The 20,239-nt window shown below is 37.7% G+C and overlaps 1 protein-coding gene across 1 annotated transcript; it reads right to left on the reverse strand.

Annotated features, from left to right (window-relative positions):
• Positions 1–588: 588 nt before the first annotated feature.
• LOC141300911 (suppressor of tumorigenicity 14 protein homolog) lies at positions 589–19,708 on the reverse strand. The gene is made up of 19 exons (XM_073831198.1): positions 19,499–19,708; positions 17,196–17,370; positions 15,007–15,134; positions 13,732–13,799; positions 10,898–11,088; positions 10,696–10,818; positions 10,122–10,341; positions 9,147–9,289; positions 8,945–9,042; positions 8,657–8,766; positions 8,344–8,477; positions 6,620–6,724; positions 6,438–6,536; positions 5,858–5,971; positions 5,284–5,403; positions 4,995–5,178; positions 4,228–4,499; positions 1,459–1,595; positions 589–1,387 (listed from the first exon to the last, which is right to left on the reverse strand). The coding sequence occupies exons 1-19, from the start codon at positions 19,706–19,708 to the stop codon at positions 1,220–1,222; spliced, it is 2,799 nt and encodes a 932-aa protein (XP_073687299.1). The 3' UTR covers positions 589–1,219.
• Positions 19,709–20,239: the final 531 nt, after the last annotated feature.

Here is a 20,239-nt window from a genome sequence, read left to right on the forward strand (position 1 = left end):
AAAATGGACCCTTATGACTGGTTCTGTGGTCCAGGGTCACAAATAAGCTTTCCATTGATGTATGGTTTGTAATATTTGGCTGAGATACAAGTATTTGAAAATCAGAGGGTGCAATAAAATCTAAATCTTGAGAAAATCGCATTTAAAGTTGTCCAAATGAAGTTCTTAGCAATGCATATTACTAATCAAAAATTAACTTTTGATATATTTGCGGTAGAAAATTTACAAAATATCTTCATGGAACATGATCTTTACTTAACATCCTGTTTTGGCATAAAAGAAAATTGATCATTTTGATCCATTCAATGTATTTTTGGCTATTGCTACAAATATACTCGTGCTACTTAAGACTGGATTTGTGGTCCAGGGTCACAAATCAGAAAGAAACAAGTAGACACTCCAGCATATGCATTAAAAAAAAAAAAAAATCACAGAGTGGAAGTAATGTAGCACCTCTTTTTAATATAGTTCTATTTTTCATATATCTAATATAAAGTATCAACATTTGCTCAGTTTTGACATTTACATCTGCTTTTCGGGTATACAGAACATAATGTGTGCGTAACTAAAGAAGTACTGAATAAGATGTAATGTCAAATCACGACCAGTAGAGAGAGTCTTAGGGGCTGCCACTGCTTTCTCCCAGTGAAGGAGAAGCCAATAATCATTTGTAATAACAAAAACCCTATAAAACATACAAAACAGTAACAATTCATATTGGTCATAATTTCCGGCATGCAATCAATTTCACAGTTGGACATATTCGAAAACGGACCATGAAGTGGAGGGTTTATATCATTCTTAAACAATGAATGAAACAAAAAGTCAAAAAGATTCCATTAGCACGAATAAATGAATGAAAACTAATATTAAGCCACTGTATGCAAATAACACAAATCTTACCGAGAGAACTCTCTCCACTGCAAATAATCTCCTCAATCTCTACACTAGTAGTCCACTGTCGAGGCTTACAGAGTACAGTTGGTTCTTATGAGTTTTGGGGCATAAAGAGGGGAGTGAAGCTGCTGGCAGATCGTGGGTAGAGGTTTCAAATGCTGAGCAACAGGAATTGGTGGGAAATTGCTTCCGATGCAGAGGTGTTGATGTTTGCAGTGTGTCTGGGCACCATGAGAGCTGGGCCGGTGCACCTCGATCACATGCAACTGAGTGTGGGCCAGTCACCCGTTCTCTGGTGTAAATATATGTGTGCGTGTGTAAGTCACACCTGGCCTTTCGTCTGCTGGTGAATCCAGTCTGTGAATTTTACGACACGTGTGTAAACTCCGGGCCGGTTCTGTCGGGCGCAGCCCTCGCCCCAGCTCACAATGCCTGCTAGAAACCACCTCCGGCCACGTTCCAGACACACTAACGGTCCCCCAGAGTCTCCCTGTGCAAACACAGATGTGAATATATTAGTGGTGAACACTGATAAGCAGTGAATACAAAGTAAAAACGTACCTGACAAGCATCCACTCCTCCCTGAATGTTTCCGGCGCAAAGCATTCTGGGAGTGACAGCATCGTCATACATTTTATTACAAGTGTTGTGACTGATGATGTTAACGGTGGCCTCTTGCAGCAATGTGGCCAGTTCACCTGTAATCAGAGGTTTTTAGATGAATACAATGCGTTTAATCTGACTTCACTTCTGCTCTTTAAAGTTTAGAGATATTAAAATACTTAAAATCTGAAAATAATTCATTCCTTATTAATCAGGCATGCATTTTAAAATAATTTTTAAATAAGTTCTCCATAGCAAATATAAGCACCAGTCAAATTCGGTTAGCATAGACTGTGATGCATAAGCAATAAATAAATAAATATAGTTGAAGTCAAAAGTTTACACACACACTTTGCAGAATCCGCAAAAATGTTCATTATTTTACCAAAATAAGAGGGATCATACAAAATGCATGTTATTTTGTATTTAGTTCTGACCTGAATAAGATATTTCACATAAAAGACGTTTACATATAGTCCACAAGAGAAAATAATAGTTGAGCTTATAAAAATTACCCCGTTCAAAAGTTTACATACACTTGATTATAAATATGGTTTTGTTACCTGAAAGATCCACAGCTGTGTTTTGTTTTTTTTGTTCATTAGTCCCTTGTTTGTCCTGAACAGTTAAACTGCCCGCTGTTCTTCAGAAAAATCCTTCAGATCCCCCAAATTCTTTGTTTTTTCAGCATTTTAGTGTATTTGAACCCTTTACTACAATAACTGTATGATTATGAGATCTATCTTTTCACACTGAGGGACTCATGCGCAACTATTACAGAAGGAACACTCTCTGATGCTTCAGAAGGCAAAACTATGCATTAAGAGCTGGGGTGAAAACTTTTGAACAGAATGAAGATGAGTACATTTTTCTCATTTTGCCTAAACATCTTTTTTTTTTTTTCATTTTACAGTTTCACAGTACTGCCCTTTCAGCTTCAGAAGATACTTAAATGTTTTCCAGAGGACAAAATAAGTTAAATGTACCCTGATCTTCAATTTTAAAAAGTTCTCACCCCCTAAATGCATTGTATTTCCTTCTGAAGCATCAGTGAGCATTTGAACCTTCTGTAATAGTTGCATATGAGTCCCTCAGTTGTCCTCAGTGCGAAAAGATGGATCTCAAAATCATACGGTCATTTTTGGAAAGGGTTTAAATACACAAAATTGCAGATAAACTAAAGAATTTGTGGGACCTGAAGGATTTTTCTGAAGAACAGTGGGCATTTAACTGCTTAGAACAAATGAGGGCTTGTGAACAACTATCACTAAACAAAAAACAAACAAAAAACACAGCTATGGATCATAAGTAACAACACAAAATTATTCTCCCTTCTGACCAGTGAAGTCTTACAAATGCTATCACAGATTTTCTTTTGCTACTGGGGCAAAAGAGTAGTTGTAGTTTCCATTAACTACTTTAGAAGATTACTCAACTACGCTGACTTTCGCTTCTGAGAACCATGGAAAAAGCATTCATAGGTAGCAGTGTTTCCCCTACCATTATCTTGGGGGGTTCTTTTATTAAACAAACGAAATTGTCTTATGTTATTTATCTTATTTACACGAAAGCATGTAATTTCTGTCTCTACATGGTCGCGCATTTACAATGTCTCCTCCGCGAAAACGGGCGGGATCCATTCATAAAAACGGAATTTACTATAGCGCGGAATGCCACGGAATTCGTTGATTTTTGGATTAATAAATCAAAAGTTGGTCTGTCAATTCTGTCAATTCTTAATTCAAATCGCGATATGGACTAGTGTCTGTGAAAACTGAAATGCAAAAAGACCGTTTTAATATGAATCCTGCATGTTCCGTTTGCCTCTGTATGTATGAATGGCGGAGACGCGTTTTTTACTACACGCATACTGAAGCACGCGTGAAGCTCCCGCTAATTTTTGGCATTTGCATCTCACATGAACAGATAAACTCAATCTCCAAAGCTGCTGCTGAAAACTAGCATCATATCATACTGTACACACAGAAACTTCACGGCAACCTGTCAAAATAAAAGTACGGTTTAACATGAAACAGAACAATATTAGTCTTGTATTACTTTTGTACAGTATAATGTAGTTGTTTATATATTACTATTTAAATAATTGACATAAAACAATATATATGATAAAAATAAATTATAACAAGATTAACCCCTTAATTGTAGAAAAAAAATATTACAATTATTATTTAAACGTTTTAAACTGAATATAATTTTTCTTCCATGTATTGATTTTAACAATAAACCTCTGTTTGTTTGCCAAAAATTAAAAGGGTTTATTTTTCATTTGATATAAAATAAATTAATGTTTATGCTTTCATTTGATTATCAGAAAAATTAAAACACACAAGAATTTCTAAAGAAAAAAAAATGCAAAAGATTATAAAGCTCTATTGTTCAAAATGTTAAAATAGAGAGTTTTGGACTTATTTTTCCACTGAAATAAATGTTTTCGTTATTACACAAAGTAGGCTAAAGTCCCCCTAAAGCTGGAAACCTAGGGGAAACACTGGGTAGCATATCTAATGTGTGACTGCTGTTTCGATGGGGTTCCTGGGGATTTTTCAGTGGGTGTACGCAGAGATGATTTCTTTAGAATGTGTTTTTTTTTATCTTTAGTGATCGTATGAATCATGTGTTTCAAGACAGTGTTGCCAATGTAGTTTGACTTCATCTCAACAAGAAGCAATTGTTTGTTCTGAATGTGTTTTTACATAACTGGCATACCTTCTTCTGAGAGAACCCCCCATCCAGTAACAAAGCAGCTGGTTCCGGAGGTGAAGGCGTGAGAGGGGGCAGGAACACAGACGGGCTGTACCAACTCATTGAAAAACACAGGGGCACTTAGTTCTAGAAGGGCGATGTCATAGTCAGAGGTGAATTGGTCGTATTGTGAATGCAAGACGATGCGCCGGATTTGTCTGGTGGCTGCTGCATTGCTGACAGAGTTCATTACCCGCATGCCCATGTAGGCCCTCCATGAACGCGCATCAGAATACCTGCCAAAACATGAGCAAACGCTTTATATTTTTTAGTGACAACGCATTTAAAGGGATAGTTTACGCAAAAATAAAAATTCTGCCAATAATTACTCACCCTCGTGTCGTTCCAAACCCGTAAGAACTTAATTCATCTTCGGAACACAGAGTAAGATATTTTTAATGAAAATAGAGCTTTCTGACCTTGCATAGACAGCAACGCAACTACTGTTGTGAACGTCTATGCAGGGTCAAAAAGCTCTCGGATTTCATCAAAAATATCTAAATTTGTGTTCTGAAGATGAACGAAGGTCTTACAGGTTTGAAACGACATGGGTGAACTTTTTTTTAAATTGCCTGCAACATTAAATGATAAAATATTTTTCCTTCAGGATTCTTTGATGAATAAAAATTTCAAAAGAGCACCATGTATTAGTGTATTTCAAAAAAGTACTAATATCTAATACTGATCCCAAACTTTTAAACAGTAGTGCATGTGCCTCAATAAAACCTCACTTGATTGCATCTGAGTCCTGAAAGCAGTGAGCTGCAGAGACGAGCCAGCGGCTGGCCACTAGAGATGCCCCGCACACGTGACCATAGCGCTCCATCTGAAGGCTGACCTGCCATGGCCATGAGCCCACCTGGGCATCCGTTCCACCCACAATCTTTGCCCTCTTCCTAGGCCTCGTGCCACAACCTACATGCACAATAAGACATTTGTAGGATTTGTTATGCGAGCAAAGAATCTTGCTGCCAATAGAAATTTAACTGCCAATAAATACTAAACAATGAGAATACTCACTACAGCGCAACTCATCTGAACCATCTTTGCAGTCTTTAATGCCGTCACACTCCGGATTGATCTTACTCAAGCATTTTCCACTGGCACATTTGAAGGAGGAAGGAGAGCATCCTTTTGAAACTGCATCAGAGAGACTCGATATTCAGCATTTCAAATAAAAAAAAAGATTTATATTGGTGTATATTATGTTAGGATAGGGCAATATTTGGTCAAGATACAACTATTTAAAAATCTGGATTCTGAGGGTGCAAAAAAAAATCTAAATATTGAGAAAATCCAAAAGTTGTCCACATGAAGTTCTTAGCAATGCATATTACTAATCAAAAATTAAGTTTTGATACATTTACGGGAGGAAATTTACAAATATTTTAATGGAATGTGATCTTTACTTAATATCCTAATGATTTTGGGCTATAAAAGAAAAAACGATCATTTTGACCAATACAATGTATTTTTTAGTATTGCTACAAATATCCAGGGTCACATATGTTTTTTGGCCTGTAAGCATGAAAAGAGAGCAAAAACAAAACAGAGCAAAACTATACAGTAGGTAAAACAGCCGACATTTACTCACATGCTCTTGTGCAGTTGAGTTCATCGCTGCGGTCTTTGCAGTCCAAAATCCCATCACACACTGAGGCTTTGGGGAGGCAGACTTTGTTTGGGCACATATGGTAACATTTCCCTCCTAAAAGGTGGGCAAACATATAAGTTGTTGGTCACATCTAATGTTGCTTATTGAAGTTTTGCAGGCAAAATCCAGTCATTCCAATAGGAATCTGTGCAAATGGGAGTTTAAAGTGCGAGCAAAAAAAGTTCCCAATGCAGATGCCGCTCATGTTCAAGTTGGTCAGGCATATTCACCTCATTGGTTTGAAAGTGACTTATGTGTGAGCAGTGCTTTATAAATCTCCATGCTATTAACAATGAACCTGTTTATGCACAAAAATTTTGCTAATGTGACCACACATATAGGTGAATACATGCACACACATAAACACACCAAAACATAGGCAGTTCTTACCACAAACTCTCTCCACACGTCTGTAGCAATGAAAATAGAAATCTATGAGTAGCAGTGAATGCGGAAAGAGAGGAACTGTGCATGCTGAAGTATTAAATCATCTTAAAGATTGATAAAAACACAATCTTACCACAGTTATTTTCTTCACTGCTGTCACCACATGCGATGTTACACTGGCTGTGTGGTCTGCACTGACCCATACAATAGACTTCTCCTGGTTTACACGTGTCTAAAAGGAAAGAGGAACAGGGTAAATAAGACAACTATGCTTGGCTGAAAGGAATGTATGGAAAATCTGACTCATACACTTACTGCATTTGGCCTCATCTCGTCCATCAGAACAGTCTTTTTCTCCATCACACACTTTCCTCAGAGGAATACACTTGCCATCTCCACAGCGGAACTGCCTCGGACATGCTAATATAGGAGAATAAGCATGATAATTACAGGAATGTACATTTGTGTTTTGATTCAATTAGATCGTAATTCTTTAAAAAACAATGCCATGATAGATTAGGAAGTGCATAGAGATCAGAATTGGGCCATTTAATCTTCAATCTTCATTTAATCAGAGTCATTTAATCAATAGTAAATAATAAATAGTAAAATGTATAGTCTCATATAGAACTATTACAGAAGTTTCAAATGCTCACTGATGCCTCAGAAGAAAACACAATGCATTAACTTTTTGAATTTGAAGATCAGGGTAAATTTAACTTATTTTGTCTTCTGGGAAACATGCAAGTATCTTCTGAAGATACTAAATGAAAAAATATTCTGGTAAAAAATGTACACCCCCAGTTCTTAATTAATGCATTGTTTTTCCTTCTGAAGCATCAGAAAGCATTTGAACCCTCTGTAATAGTTGCATATGAGTCCCTTAGTTGTCCTCGGTGTGAAGAGATGGATATCAAAATCATACAGTCATTGTTGGAAAGAGTTCTAATACACAGACATGCTGAAAACCAAAGAATTTGTGGGACCTAAAGGATTTTTCTGAAGAACAGCAAGCAGTTTAACTGTTCAGGACAAACAAGGGACTCACAAACAACTACCACTAAACAAAAAAAAAAAAACTATTATTTTTGCTTGTGGACTATATGTAAACATCTTTTATGTGAAATATTTATGCTCTTTGTATGATCCCTCTTATTTTGATTAAATAAATATAACATTTTGCAGATTCAGTAAGGTGTATGTAAACTGTTGGAATCAACTGTAGCTAAATATTATGATTGTGTAATTGAAATAGATAAGTAAAGGGAACCCCAGGTATTACAACTTGTATGGCTTAATATAATGTAAATGATGTCTCTTACTGAAATATGTAATAGAAAACACATGAAAGATTTACGTTATTTAAAAAATCCACATAATTTTATACATATTTTGAACCATTATTCCGATAGAATACACAATAAAATACTGATAAAATGCCACATTGTGCAGCTTTTGTTGTAATTTTCAATTAGGGCAACAAGAGAAGCAATATAAATCTTTACTGCTTTCCTAGCGATAAGAAGAAGAGAAAAGAATGGGAAGATGCCTGTGAACGAATAAAACTTCCTAAGATCTTTGTTTTCTCCACTTTAGCCCTGATGACTTTAAGGCTTTTAGTAGACAACAGTTACTGAAAGAGCCTACAAACAGCAGAGACAAGAAATGCGAGATGCCATCCTGGCATCTGGCAGCGCTATATAAGGAGTATAAGGGGCTTGCTTTTCATGGCGGCACAGCCACTGAAGGAGTTTCTCATCACGGATTTCACTCGATATCCGGGGCGTTTGGACTCTCTGTGGGAAAAAAATCGATGGAACGGCATTTGGTTTAAGCCTACGCTTATATTGATTGCCACCTGGAAGCTCTTTCAGTAGCTGTGGTCATCGTATCAGTATTTTATTTTCCTAATTGTGTTGCCGTAAAAATAGCAACATGTAGCGCCTGTAGCTCACCGAGTGCAACCATTTCATGTCATCGAAATAATGGCGCCCCCCATAGTCTAAAATATGTAATGTATAAACACATGAAGGACACACCACTTTCAGGAGAGAAGGCCCTGTAGATCAGGTAAAAACCTTTATGGGTCAAAGACTCATCTGAGTGAAAGTGGAGCAGGATGGGTGAAGAGTAGATCCTCTTTCTGCTGCTGTCCCCAATCGGGTTACAGAGTCTGTGAAAGTGTAAGAAAAACATGCACACAAAATATTACTGGTTCAGCAAAAATGTTTAATATGATACACATCAGATGTATTATAAACCTAGTGCATGTACAGTAGATCCACAACTTGTATACAGAAGTCTAAGCCAACTGTTTTTTAGTCATGAACCTGTGAATGACATGACACTCACTTGACGCCGCCTATTTCCAGCCAATCTTTTTCGCAGGTGCTTGAGGCCGGTGAATCCTGAATGTCTAGCATCACAATAGTCACGGAGAGAAGGTATCCCGGCAACGGAGCCTAAAAGAGTAACCAGACTCTCAACGGACGCACTCTTACACAAAGCAGCAGCCACCCCGCGCTCCTCGTCTCAAAGAGGGAGCATCCCAGGCCTCTGAATGGGGTTCACAGGGCATGCATGCTAACACTGGGGAAGAGGCTCATGGGATACATGGGAAAGCCTTTAGCCTTAGCTCACCCTGATTTTCCAGTTACAGTCCACATTTGGAGGGTAGTAGGCGGGGTAGTAAGGGGACGTCACCGTGCCGTTCCATGCAGTGAGGAAACCACCACACTCTTCAGAAAACAAAAACAGAGACAAGGAACCAAAGAATATCTGATACCTGAGGAGAATAATGATTCAAATTAAAGCGCCTCACGCTGACTGTAAATTCACACACCGGTTTTGGGTATAGCCTGGAAGTAAGCTTTGAAGATGGCTCCTTGCCTCTGACGACTGAAAGAGAATGTAACAAGCATGACGTTTCCAGAAGATGTCAGTTTCATTACAGGGGACGTTCCTGATATTGGCAGACCACACCATCTGGAAAAAAGAAAGATGTTTAACTTGAAAATCTGGAATCTGAGGGTGCAAAAAAATCTAAATATTGAGAAAAACTGACAAAAAGTTGTCTAGATAAAGTTCTTAGCGATGCATATTACTGCTAAAAAATATTAATATATATATTTACGGTAAGAAATTTACAAAATATCTTCATGGAACATGATCTTTACTTAATATCCTAATGTTTTTTGGCATAAAAGAAAAATGGATAATTTTGACCCATACAATGTATTCTTGGCTTGTGCTACAAATATACCTGTGCTACTTAAGACTGGTTTTGTGGTCCATGGTCACATATATTTTACGTATTTAACCCATTTTATTACCTGTCTTTGCTGCTGACCTTCGATGATCCAATTCAGCTAATAAAACCATACTAATAAACTAACATTTGAACTTTGTTTTTTGTTTTTATTGCTGAAGAGTGTTGAACTTTCTTCTTCTGCATTCTACTGTACAGATGTGAGTTTACTTTTCCTTCAGCCTGAGGCTTTTGGTGTGAACGGGCTTTTACATTTGACAAAAATAAAACCTTTTATATGAAAAACAAACAAGCAAGTCCTGCCCAGATTTAAAAAGTAACGCAAAAGTAATGTAAAAGATTACTAATGTACTTCCGACTTCTCTCAACATGGGGACAGGAAACTTGTCAGTTAATAAATGGGAAAACAAAGTAGATGGCGATACTTATTTGAAAAAGTAACTCAGGTTAACTGCACTACTTTACTAGTTACTTGAAAATAGTAATCTGATTACATAACTTGCGTTACTTGTAATGCGTTACCCCCAACACTGGTGCTGTCCCACTTACCTGGCGATAATCTTGTTCTGAAGCGGCAGCAGGAAATCATATGCAGACAGCTTGTTGGCAGAGCAGCTTCCTGGTGTTGCCCCTTGAAGTGTGAGAATGACAAGCCGCACAACATGACCGGATGGCACCCGAAGCCTCCATTGGTAATATGGCTTCTTTGGACTGACCAGACTGAGTGTGCGATTGTTCCCGTACTTAGCGTACAGGTCAAAAGACATGGCTGTTAGGCAGATGGGAGCAAGATATGATCAAAATAAGTGAATAAATGAAGAATACAACCAAAATAATGATTGTAGAGGAGTTTTCATAACAGAATGATAGTACACTGTAAAACCTGCCTGGTTAAAGGAGTTGCATGCAGAGTTTACTCAGAGGATTAATGGGACATGGTTGCATTTGAATTGCCTTACCTTATGCTTTAGGCTTACATGCGGTTTTTCATCACTCATGGTACGACGTATCATGGAGGATACAGAGAAGCTTAGTTTAACCAACGTTTGGCAACTCAAATGAGTCAGTGTTCATAAATCATGTGAGTAAACTCAACAGGCTTTACAGTGTATTATGGTTGTACCCTGCAGCCCCAACTGCCACTTGCCACTCTGTAAAGAGTTTGGGTTCTTGATTTTTTCCGCTTTGTCATCAGAATCTTCATCGTCTTCATCCTCGGCATCACCACCGTCATTTGGATTCAAACCTGCAGACACAGGAACATACGTTAAGATGTTTTCCTCACTTTGCAAAGGACAAAAACAGAGGGATGAAATCCTCTTAACCCAGCAGACGCAGTGTGTCCTCGTCTCTCTCCATGTAGTAGCGTTCCTCATTCCTGCTAAAAAGGACCTTGTTGGTTCCAGGTAGACGCCGCTGCAACCGGGATGGGTTCACTCTCCGGAGTTCCTCAGCAATAGCGGGAGGAGCAGAGAATTTACTCCAGTAGTACACACAAAGACCTTCCACTCCTTCACTGTCATCAGGACACATGACTTTTAACAAGATGAAAACATCTAAAGCTGATTTAGTCTGAGCACATGGGCTTTGAATTTCAATCATGTGCTATTGGGAAAAATGCAGATGTTAACAGGTGCCAAATGTTTGACAGAAACTGACCAAAATAATGATACTACAACTTTTGATGAAAAATGTGACCCTGGACTACAAAACTAGTCAGGTACAGGTACAGGTATCTGAAAGCTGAATAAATAAGATTTCCATTGATGTATGGTTTGTTAGGATAGGACAATATTTATACAACTTTTTGAAAATCGGGAATCTGAGGTTGCAAAAAAATCTAAATATAGAAAAAATAGCTTTTAAAGTGGCCCAAATTAAGTTCTTAGCAATCGATATTACTAATCAAAAATTAAGTTTTGATATATTTATGGTAAGAAATTCACAAAATATCTTCATGGAACATGATCTTTTATTAATATCCTAATTATTTTTGGCATAGAAGAAATATTGATAATTTTTACCCATACAATGTACTGCTATTGCTTTGCTTCAAATATACCTATGCTACTTAAGACGGGTTTTGTGGTCCAGGGTCACAAACATATCATTTATTTTTTTAAAAACATCTTACTGATCCCAAATTTTGTACATGAAAGCTTATTAAGTGCACTTTTCAAACAGGATCAGGTGGAACAATGCCTGATCGGGTCATCCTAAAAAGGCCTTCATTCAAAGCTCCCAGAAAAAACACACACTTAGTATTCTGCACATTTCATGTAGCATTGAAAGGCACCAGGCGACAGTATAAAGGCTATTGGTATTCTGTGGCAGTGCACTGAGTACAGCAGACGACCTCGAATGACCACATTAGAGTAGGACTGGCACATAAGTGAAGTAAATCACATTAGATTTGCTACTTGTACTACTGCTGAAACTGCCAGGAGACAAAACATCTGCATCAGTGAACAACAGCTGTGACTATAAGACAAAGTGCTGAACATACTGCAAGACAATTAAATCTCATCAGTTTAGTGTTTTAAGGAAAAATTGCTAATTAATAGGATAGTTCACCCAAAAATGAAAATGTGATGTTTATCTGCTTACCCCCAGGGCATCCAAGATGTACTGTAGGTGACACTGTTTCTTGAGTAGAACACAAACAAAGATTCAGAGACCACTCAGAACTCAAACCGTTGCAGTCTGTCAGTCATTTAATGGCAGTCAAAGGGACCCATGGAATTGAGAGTCAAATAGACATACACAGACAAAAACTAAATTAAACTCTGCGGCTTGTGACGATACATTGAGGTCTTAACACATAAAACAATCAGTCTGTGTAAGAAACTGAACCTGAACCTTATCTTGCACAGACAGACTGTTTAGTGCGTTAAGACCTCAATGTATCGTCACGAGCCGAAGAGTTTAATTTGGTTTTGTCTGTGTATGTTTTTTTGACTCTCAAAGCCGTGGGTCCCATTGACTGCCATTATATGACTGGCAGACGGCAACAGTTTGAGTTAAAAATCTTTGTTTGTGTTCTACTGAAGAAACAAAGTCACCTACATCTTGGATGTCCTGGGGGTAAGAAGATAAACATCAAATTTAAATTTTTGGGTGAACTATCCCTTTAAGAAGAAAACTGAAAATCTAAAAATCTAAAAATAAACACTAATTTAAAACATGAATACACACTATAATACAATATAAATAATACTACAATAACACTTGACCATTGGGGTTAATGTTCAAAGTGATGTCAGTTTTATTTGTTATATTTTTCTGTTATTCCCTTTTGATCATTAATTAGAGGTACAGTAACTCACATATTTCGAAAAAAGGACATAAAATGTCCTTACTATCCGACAGATATCACTGCAAAAGAACAGATGTCCTGAGAAACCACAACTGGCTCTAAGAACCCTAAGCCGTGTTAAATGCAACCTGTTCTCATGGTGAAAACATACCTGTGGGAACTTTTTCGCGAGAAATATATACCACCATGTATGTTTCGTAACATATTAGATGAGAAATGTCCACTAAATGGCGTAAAAGAGTGTTTTTCCTCAGAACAGATTTTATGTGCTGTTGGTTCTGACTTGCAATTGAGTGGCGCTATAACTCTTAACGCTCTGGGATGTTTTAAAATAACGTACCATCTGCACTACACCTAAACCTACCTGACAGTATGAACAAAAGTGAATGTAGCTTAAACAAGCAATCGCAAGCATGCGTTTTAACTCGTTTTTCAATCTCTCGTCTTTTAGCTCTGTCATCGTGAGCCATGTATTTGACAGGATTCGTACCCAAGGATTACGCATCCTAAGTACAATTCTGTGCTTGCTGAGCTACCAAGCAAGCTTGTTACACCTGTAAAGCGAAACACATGGAGCTCTAATCATAACTGTGTATGAAAAAAAATTACAAGTGCTCACTGTTTTACCACCTCTAGTGGTGACTTCTGTTGGAAACTGCAGTGATATGTACTTTTTGGTACCACAGGTGCGTTTTCATTATGAGATGAATTAACAGTACATGCCCACAATTTTTTTAGCCAATCAGAAATTCCACGTGTTTGCACATAAACACAGTGGATAAAAAAGGTTATTTTAACTTGTTTATAAACATACTGTGATATTTGTGTTATGTACAGACTCACCTAAATGCAATAATTCCTGAGTGCTGGTAATACGAGCTCCATGGTGAAGAATCATACAACTCTGAGAACTTAGATCCACGGTGCATCAGCCAAAAGGAAGTAAAGAGATGATAAAAACGAGACAAAACAAATTACCATGACAAACATCAGCCACTTTTCTATTTCCATTCTCATTCTATTTCTGAAAGCCGTTAACAAAGCACTGATAACATCTACCAAGGTCACAAAGTTTCCGTCTGGTATAAACAGTATTTTGAGACGTCTCAGTGACATCAGAGCTACGGAAGGCGTGACATCATTGAAGAAGGTGAGACATCAGTGGCCTAGACGAGACCTGCAGCCTTGGCACAAAAGCGCTGTTCTTGTGCGATTGGCTTTGAGCAACAAGAGCTTTGGGCAACAACAGCGCCATTGTCTGGAGCTCAATGTCATCCCGAAGTGCTGGATGGAAGGGGCGGGCAGCGGGTTTAGATTGAGTTTTATGAGCAAGGGCGCACACCCGCAGGCCATCGCTTCTCACAATCGCATTCGCTGGCTATTAAACAGGATTACAGGCACGACACAGGTTACGTTAAGGCTAATTAGAGCATCACGCAGACGAGAAGCCACACTTGGCCAGTTTCCTCATCGGCCTCTATTAATCTCACGCCTAATGCGGACACAAATGCCAACCATTCCCATGATACTGGCTTTTTTGGCGCAGACTTTCCTGCGCTCTCTTTCAGTGCCCTAAATCCTTACTTTCTCTCTCTCTCTCCTGGCCTACTCTGTCCCCTGGTCTACCTTTCTTTTCTCCGCTGGCTGCAGCCTCTCAGCGAAGAGGTACAGAGCATCTGATTGTGTGTGAGGAAGCTCACAGACAATGTTTTTATTGAAGGACTGCTCTTCCTCTCACTCAGCCTGCCTGGGCCCTGTCCCTCTCACAAACACCGTTCTTGTCCTCAGTCCTGAAAAGCCGCAGTCCTCTGGGAGCCGGTCTCACCGCACCGCCTCACACCGAGCCGGGCTCCGGTTACAGCTGGCTTTACATTTAAGAGGGCCACGGAGCGGCCGAAGACTCTGCAGAGCCTGCTTTACATTTAAAAGGGTGACAATGAGGGACGAGCGCACCACTGGACCTGCAGCTCTGGCGGACTTTGCGTTTGAAAGTGCCAGGGCCGAGCATCGCTCCTTGAGTGGTCTCTGGAGAGCGGCCGCATTCCGGAGAGATCACGGAGAAACTGGCTTTGTTGCAGAGGGCGGCACAGAGACACTGTTATGTATGTTTATGCTTACGTAATGGCTTAGTGCCTGAGACTGGAGGCGGAACTGTGTCGACGACGGGTCTGCCAGGTCTGGAGAGAAGCTGAGGTTGGAGAACTCGATGCTTCCTCCAAGGTAGAACACTGAGAGCGATGGAGAGGCTGCAAGAACAAGAAAACACATGTGAAGAGAGGATACATTCAGAGACAACACAGGACATTTGAAAATGCTTTAAAAAAGTTATTGTTTTTTCTTTAATGCCAAAAATCATTAGGGTATTAAGTAATGATCATGTTCCATGAAGATATTTTGTAAATTTCCTACCGTAAAATGTGTCACAACTTAATTTTTGATTAGTAATATGCATTGCTAAGAACTTCATTTAGACAACTTTACCTTTACCGATTTTCTCAGTATTTTGATTTTTTTGCACCCTCAGATTCCAGATTTTCAAATAGTTGTATCTCAGCCAAATATTGTCCTATTTATTCAGCTGTCAGATGATGTATAAATCTCAATTTCAAAATATTGACCCTTATGACCGGTTTTATGGTCCAGGGTCACATATACAGTGGTTCCAAAATGTATCTGGACACTTTAAATGTAGGAATATTGTTGAATTATATGACAAAATATCAAATCAAGTGCCATTTATTTGAAAGAAAAAAACACACAGATACTTTTTAGTTTAGAAATGCTAAAATAGGCTGTCAAACGATTAATTGCGATTAATCGCATCCAAAATAAGTTTGTGTTTACATAATATATGTGTGTGTACTGTGAATATTTATTATGTATATATAAATACACACAGACACATGTATATATATATTAAAATTTGGCCAAGCTTTTATTTTGTATGCGATTAATTGCGATTAATCACGATTAATCGTTTGACAGCCTTTAAAATAATACGCACACTATAAGTATTTGGAATTTTTTTTGGAATAATATTAATCATTTTATTAAGCAAGGCTGCATTAAATTGGTCAATAAAGAGATTTATAATGTTACAAAATACTTCTATTTCAAATAAATGCTGTTCTTTTGAACTTTCTACTCATCAAAAGATCTTCAAAAAAGAATCATGGTTTTTACAAAAAAATTAGGCAGCAGAACTGTTTATTAACACTCATAACAATAATAAGAAATCACCAAAATCAGTATATTAGTATGATTTCTGAAGGATCATGTGACACTAAAGAGAATGGCTGCTGAAAATTCAGCATTACCATCACATGAATAAATTGCATTTTAAAATTTATTACAGTAGAAAACAGCTAATGTAATTTACAATAATATTTCACAAAATTAGTGTTTTTTATTGTAATTTTAATCAAATAAATGCAGCTTTGGTTAGCATAAGAGATTTCTTAGAAAACCATTAACAAATCTTACTAATCCCAACTTTTAGGTAGTGGTAGTGGATTTTAAAACATTATTTAATCACATTATTTAACAATTATTGGAACACTAAATCCACTATATATCCACTAAAAAAAATATTGTGATCCTTGAATTAACAGTAAATTCAAATGAAATAATAAGTTTGTTCTAACAAAAGGTCTTGCATTTTGCAAAGTGTGACTTTAGTATCTAAAGACATGTCCAACTGTCTTTTGAGGATCACATATGTGACCCTGGACCAGAAAACCAATCATAAGGGTCATACTAAATAAATAAGCTTCCCATTGATGTATTGTTTGTTAGAATAGGACAATATTTGGCAGAGATACAACTATTTGAAAATCTGGAACCTCAGGGTGCAAAAAATTTAAATATTGAGAAAACTGCCTTTAAAGTGTCCAAATGAAGTTCTTAGCAATGCATATTACTAATCAAAATTGATGTTTTGATAAATTTAGGCTAGGAAATTTACAAAATATCTTCATGGAACATGATCCTAACTTAATATCCTAATGATTTTTGGCATAAAGGAAAAATTGATAATTTTGACCCATGCAATGTAGTGTTGGCTATTGCTACAAATATAACCGTGCTAATTAGGACTGATTTTGAGATCCAGGGTCACAAATATTATATGAAAATATATCTAGCAGCTCAGTGTATATGTGTACACTATCATATTAAAACAGGAACATTTCCAAGCTCCCCTTGAAGAATCTCCTTGGACTGCCAAGGATGAGAGGCTTGACTAGCTATACTGGAACATAACAGATCATAATCTCAGCATTCCTCTACAGCACAGGGTCTTAACTTACATGCAAGGAAGTGGAGTGTCAGTGCAATGGCAGCCGAGAGAGGGAGGAGGGGGGAGGCTCTCAGCGCCCACTTACTCCATGCCCCGCAATCCGCTCTCTTGCCCACCGGGCTCTTGATGTCAGACTCGCTGCTAGATGGACCTGACGTCTGGGTGGGCTTCGTCACAAAGTCCTCCTAAACACAAGTCGAGAAACTGTACCTTAACGTCACTTGCATGATCGCTATCTCAACCTTTCTGTCACCCTACAACAACCTATGTGTCGTATTTAATTGGCTTCCTGCCGCATCATTCTAAACATCTTTTCATGAGGAGGAAGGGGTCGCGGAACTAGGATATCCTGGTGGGATTCCCTTGTGGAGTCGCACAAAGAGTAATTTGAGGGTCTGCTTTCCCACGGCCCCTCTCAGCGGTGTCAGCACTCCATCTTTGACAAGCACATTCATGAGACTATCAAGACCAACGTTTAGACACAGGCAACCCGGTGGTCAAACGAAAAGGTTTAAGTTCATTATCACAGCTGAAATGAGCTTAAAATACCTTTTGTATGTTTGTATAGGAGAGAGTAGGGAGTGTTGTAACATGGGGTGAACTGTAACACGTCAGTTTAACCAATTAGAAACTGGAAACTCTTAAAATAAAGACTCCAAAAGGGGTTTTCATGGTGATTCCATTGAAGAACCATTTTTGGTTCCCCAAAGAACTTTTCTGTGAGCAGTTCTTTTTTTTTTTTCTTAGTGTGAAGGACATTGTAAAAACCTCAAGAAACAGCTTCCACTATAAAGAACCTTTTGAAGAATGAAAAGGGTTTGTAGATGTTAAATGTTCTTCATTGAACCATAGATGCATATAACCACTGTGTGACAGAAGCTACAAGATGTTTGAAAATACAACACAATTCTGAAAAAGTATAATTTAGTGTAAAATCTGACCCACAAAGATTTGCACAGAATATAGACGTTATAAACGCTACAAGTCAAACGTTTTTGAACAGTAAGATTTTTAATGTTTTTTAAGTCTCTTCTGCTCACCAAGCCTTCATTTATTTGATCCAAAGTACAGCAATAAAATTTCAATTTTGAAATATTTTTATTTTTCTATTTGAATATATTTTAGAATGTAATTTATTCCTGTGATTTCAAAGCTGAATTTTTAGCATCATTACTCCAGTCAAATGATCCTTCAGAAATCATTCTAATATCCCAATTTGCTGATCAAAAAACATTTATTATTATTATTATTATGTTGAAACAGCCAAGTAGAATTTTTCAGGTTTCTTTAATGAATAAAAAGTTCAGAAGAACAGCATTTATCTGAAAAAGAAATAATTTGTAACATTATAAATGCCTTTATCGTCACTTGTGATCAATTTAAAGCATCCTTGCTAAATAAAAGTACTAATTTTTATCATTTCTAAACAAAAAAAATTGTATATTGTTACAAAAGCTTTTTTATTTCAGATAAATGCTGATCTTTGGATCTTTGTATTTAAAGAAATCTAAAAAAAGGTACTGACCGTTTTAAATATTGACAATGATGATGATGATGATGATGATGATAATAATAATAATAATAATAAAACGTTTCTTAAACAGCAAATAGTAATGATGTAATGATGGTGAAAATGTTAGCTTTGATCACAAAAATAAATGACATTTTCAAACATATTCAAATAGAAAGCAGCTATTTTAAACAGTAAAAATATTTCACAATATTACTGCTTTTGCTGTATTTTGGTTCAAATAAATGCAGACTTGGTGAGCAGAAGAGACTTCTTTAAAAAGCATTAAAAATCTTACTGTTCAAAAACTTTTGAGTGGTAGTGTACATTTGCACCAACTGTGACTAACTAACACACAATTTAATGTTTTGTGTATTTTTTTTTTCCAATTTATTTAGAGATCAAATGTGTTCTTAAAATGTATAAAACGAGGTGGTGATGAAAATTTCATTATTTGCATTTTATTTTAATTATACTAAATAATATTATTCCAGTATTTATCTTCTACAAATTAAGATATATTAATTAATACTACTCCAGTATTTATATGCTAATAACGTACTTTAACACGGGAATAATATATCAGAGTTTCAGAAATAGCACAGAAAACAGACATACATACACATTTAAACAATGTTTCCCTCAGACAATAGACTTATATGTATTTTGTAAGTTAGGAAAAATACATTTTAATCAATTGTAATGCAAACAAGAGGCCAAAAGTGTTCAAAAGCATCATGACAGTGTTGAATTCGCTCTAGTCGCTGCGTCTGTGCTTGCGGTGCTGATGGAGGGTCTCCTACCTGTGCAGGTGCACCGGCGGGGGCGCAGGCTCCTAAACCAGAGACGCTGTAAACTTCGCAGCTTCTGTTTTTGGGAAAAGTCCTCATGGCCCGCTCTCTCATGGCTCCGATGCAGCGATACAGAACAATACCTCGGGCAGAGAAATCAGCCCGCAGACGTAGTGCGATCCCGGAGAAACCCGACCTGAGCGGGTCTGGCGCTGCGAGCATTCACTCTCCGTGTCCCTCCGTGAACAGGTGCTGCACGGCCCCCAGCATGCACCGCGGCACAAAGGGAGCACTATGAGCAGGTACAATCCACATAGCCATCCGTGCGACAGAAATTGTGGGCAAACTTCTCCCGTGGTGTGCGTGTGCCATGGGCCACAATGGGCAGTCTGATGTTACATGATTAGAGCGTCATTAAATTAATCGCGGGGAAGAATGCATCATTACAGCGGTCCATCTGCTGGGGATGAAACACAAAAGCGCATAGCTAAAATATTTGCTTAACGGGAGTCGGTGTGGATGAAATATTTCCCTGTTGTTTCCCCCGTGTCTCACGTTACGAGCCAGCGAGGCGTGCAGCCTGAGAACAAAGTAGACCCAATATATCCCCGTGTGCTGCACACTGTATTGATTACTACGATTCCTGGGCCAAACCAGGACATTTTCCTTCTTAAGAGAGTATGTACTGTATGTCGTGTCATTCTTGATGTGGATGGGGTACGTACTTTTATTTAAAAATATTATTTAAAATAA

The sequence above is a fragment of the Garra rufa genome, chromosome 24, assembly GCF_049309525.1.
Source record: "Garra rufa chromosome 24, GarRuf1.0, whole genome shotgun sequence".
Classification (NCBI taxonomy): Eukaryota; Metazoa; Chordata; class Actinopteri; order Cypriniformes; family Cyprinidae; genus Garra; species Garra rufa.

Bases quoted from the DNA above. Each gene is read 5' to 3' on its own strand.
- LOC141300911 (XM_073831198.1), bottom strand. From the start codon at position 19,708: ATGCTCGCAGCGCCAGACCCGCTCAGGTCGGGTTTCTCCGGGATCGCA. The intron at 5,404-5,857 runs GTGAGTAAATGT...TCTCTGATGCAG, and splicing joins ACTCAACTGCACAAGAGCAT to TTTCAAAAGGATGCTCTCCT. The intron at 4,500-4,994 runs GTGAGGTTTTAT...ATGTTTTGGCAG, and splicing joins CAGGACTCAGATGCAATCAA to GTATTCTGATGCGCGTTCAT.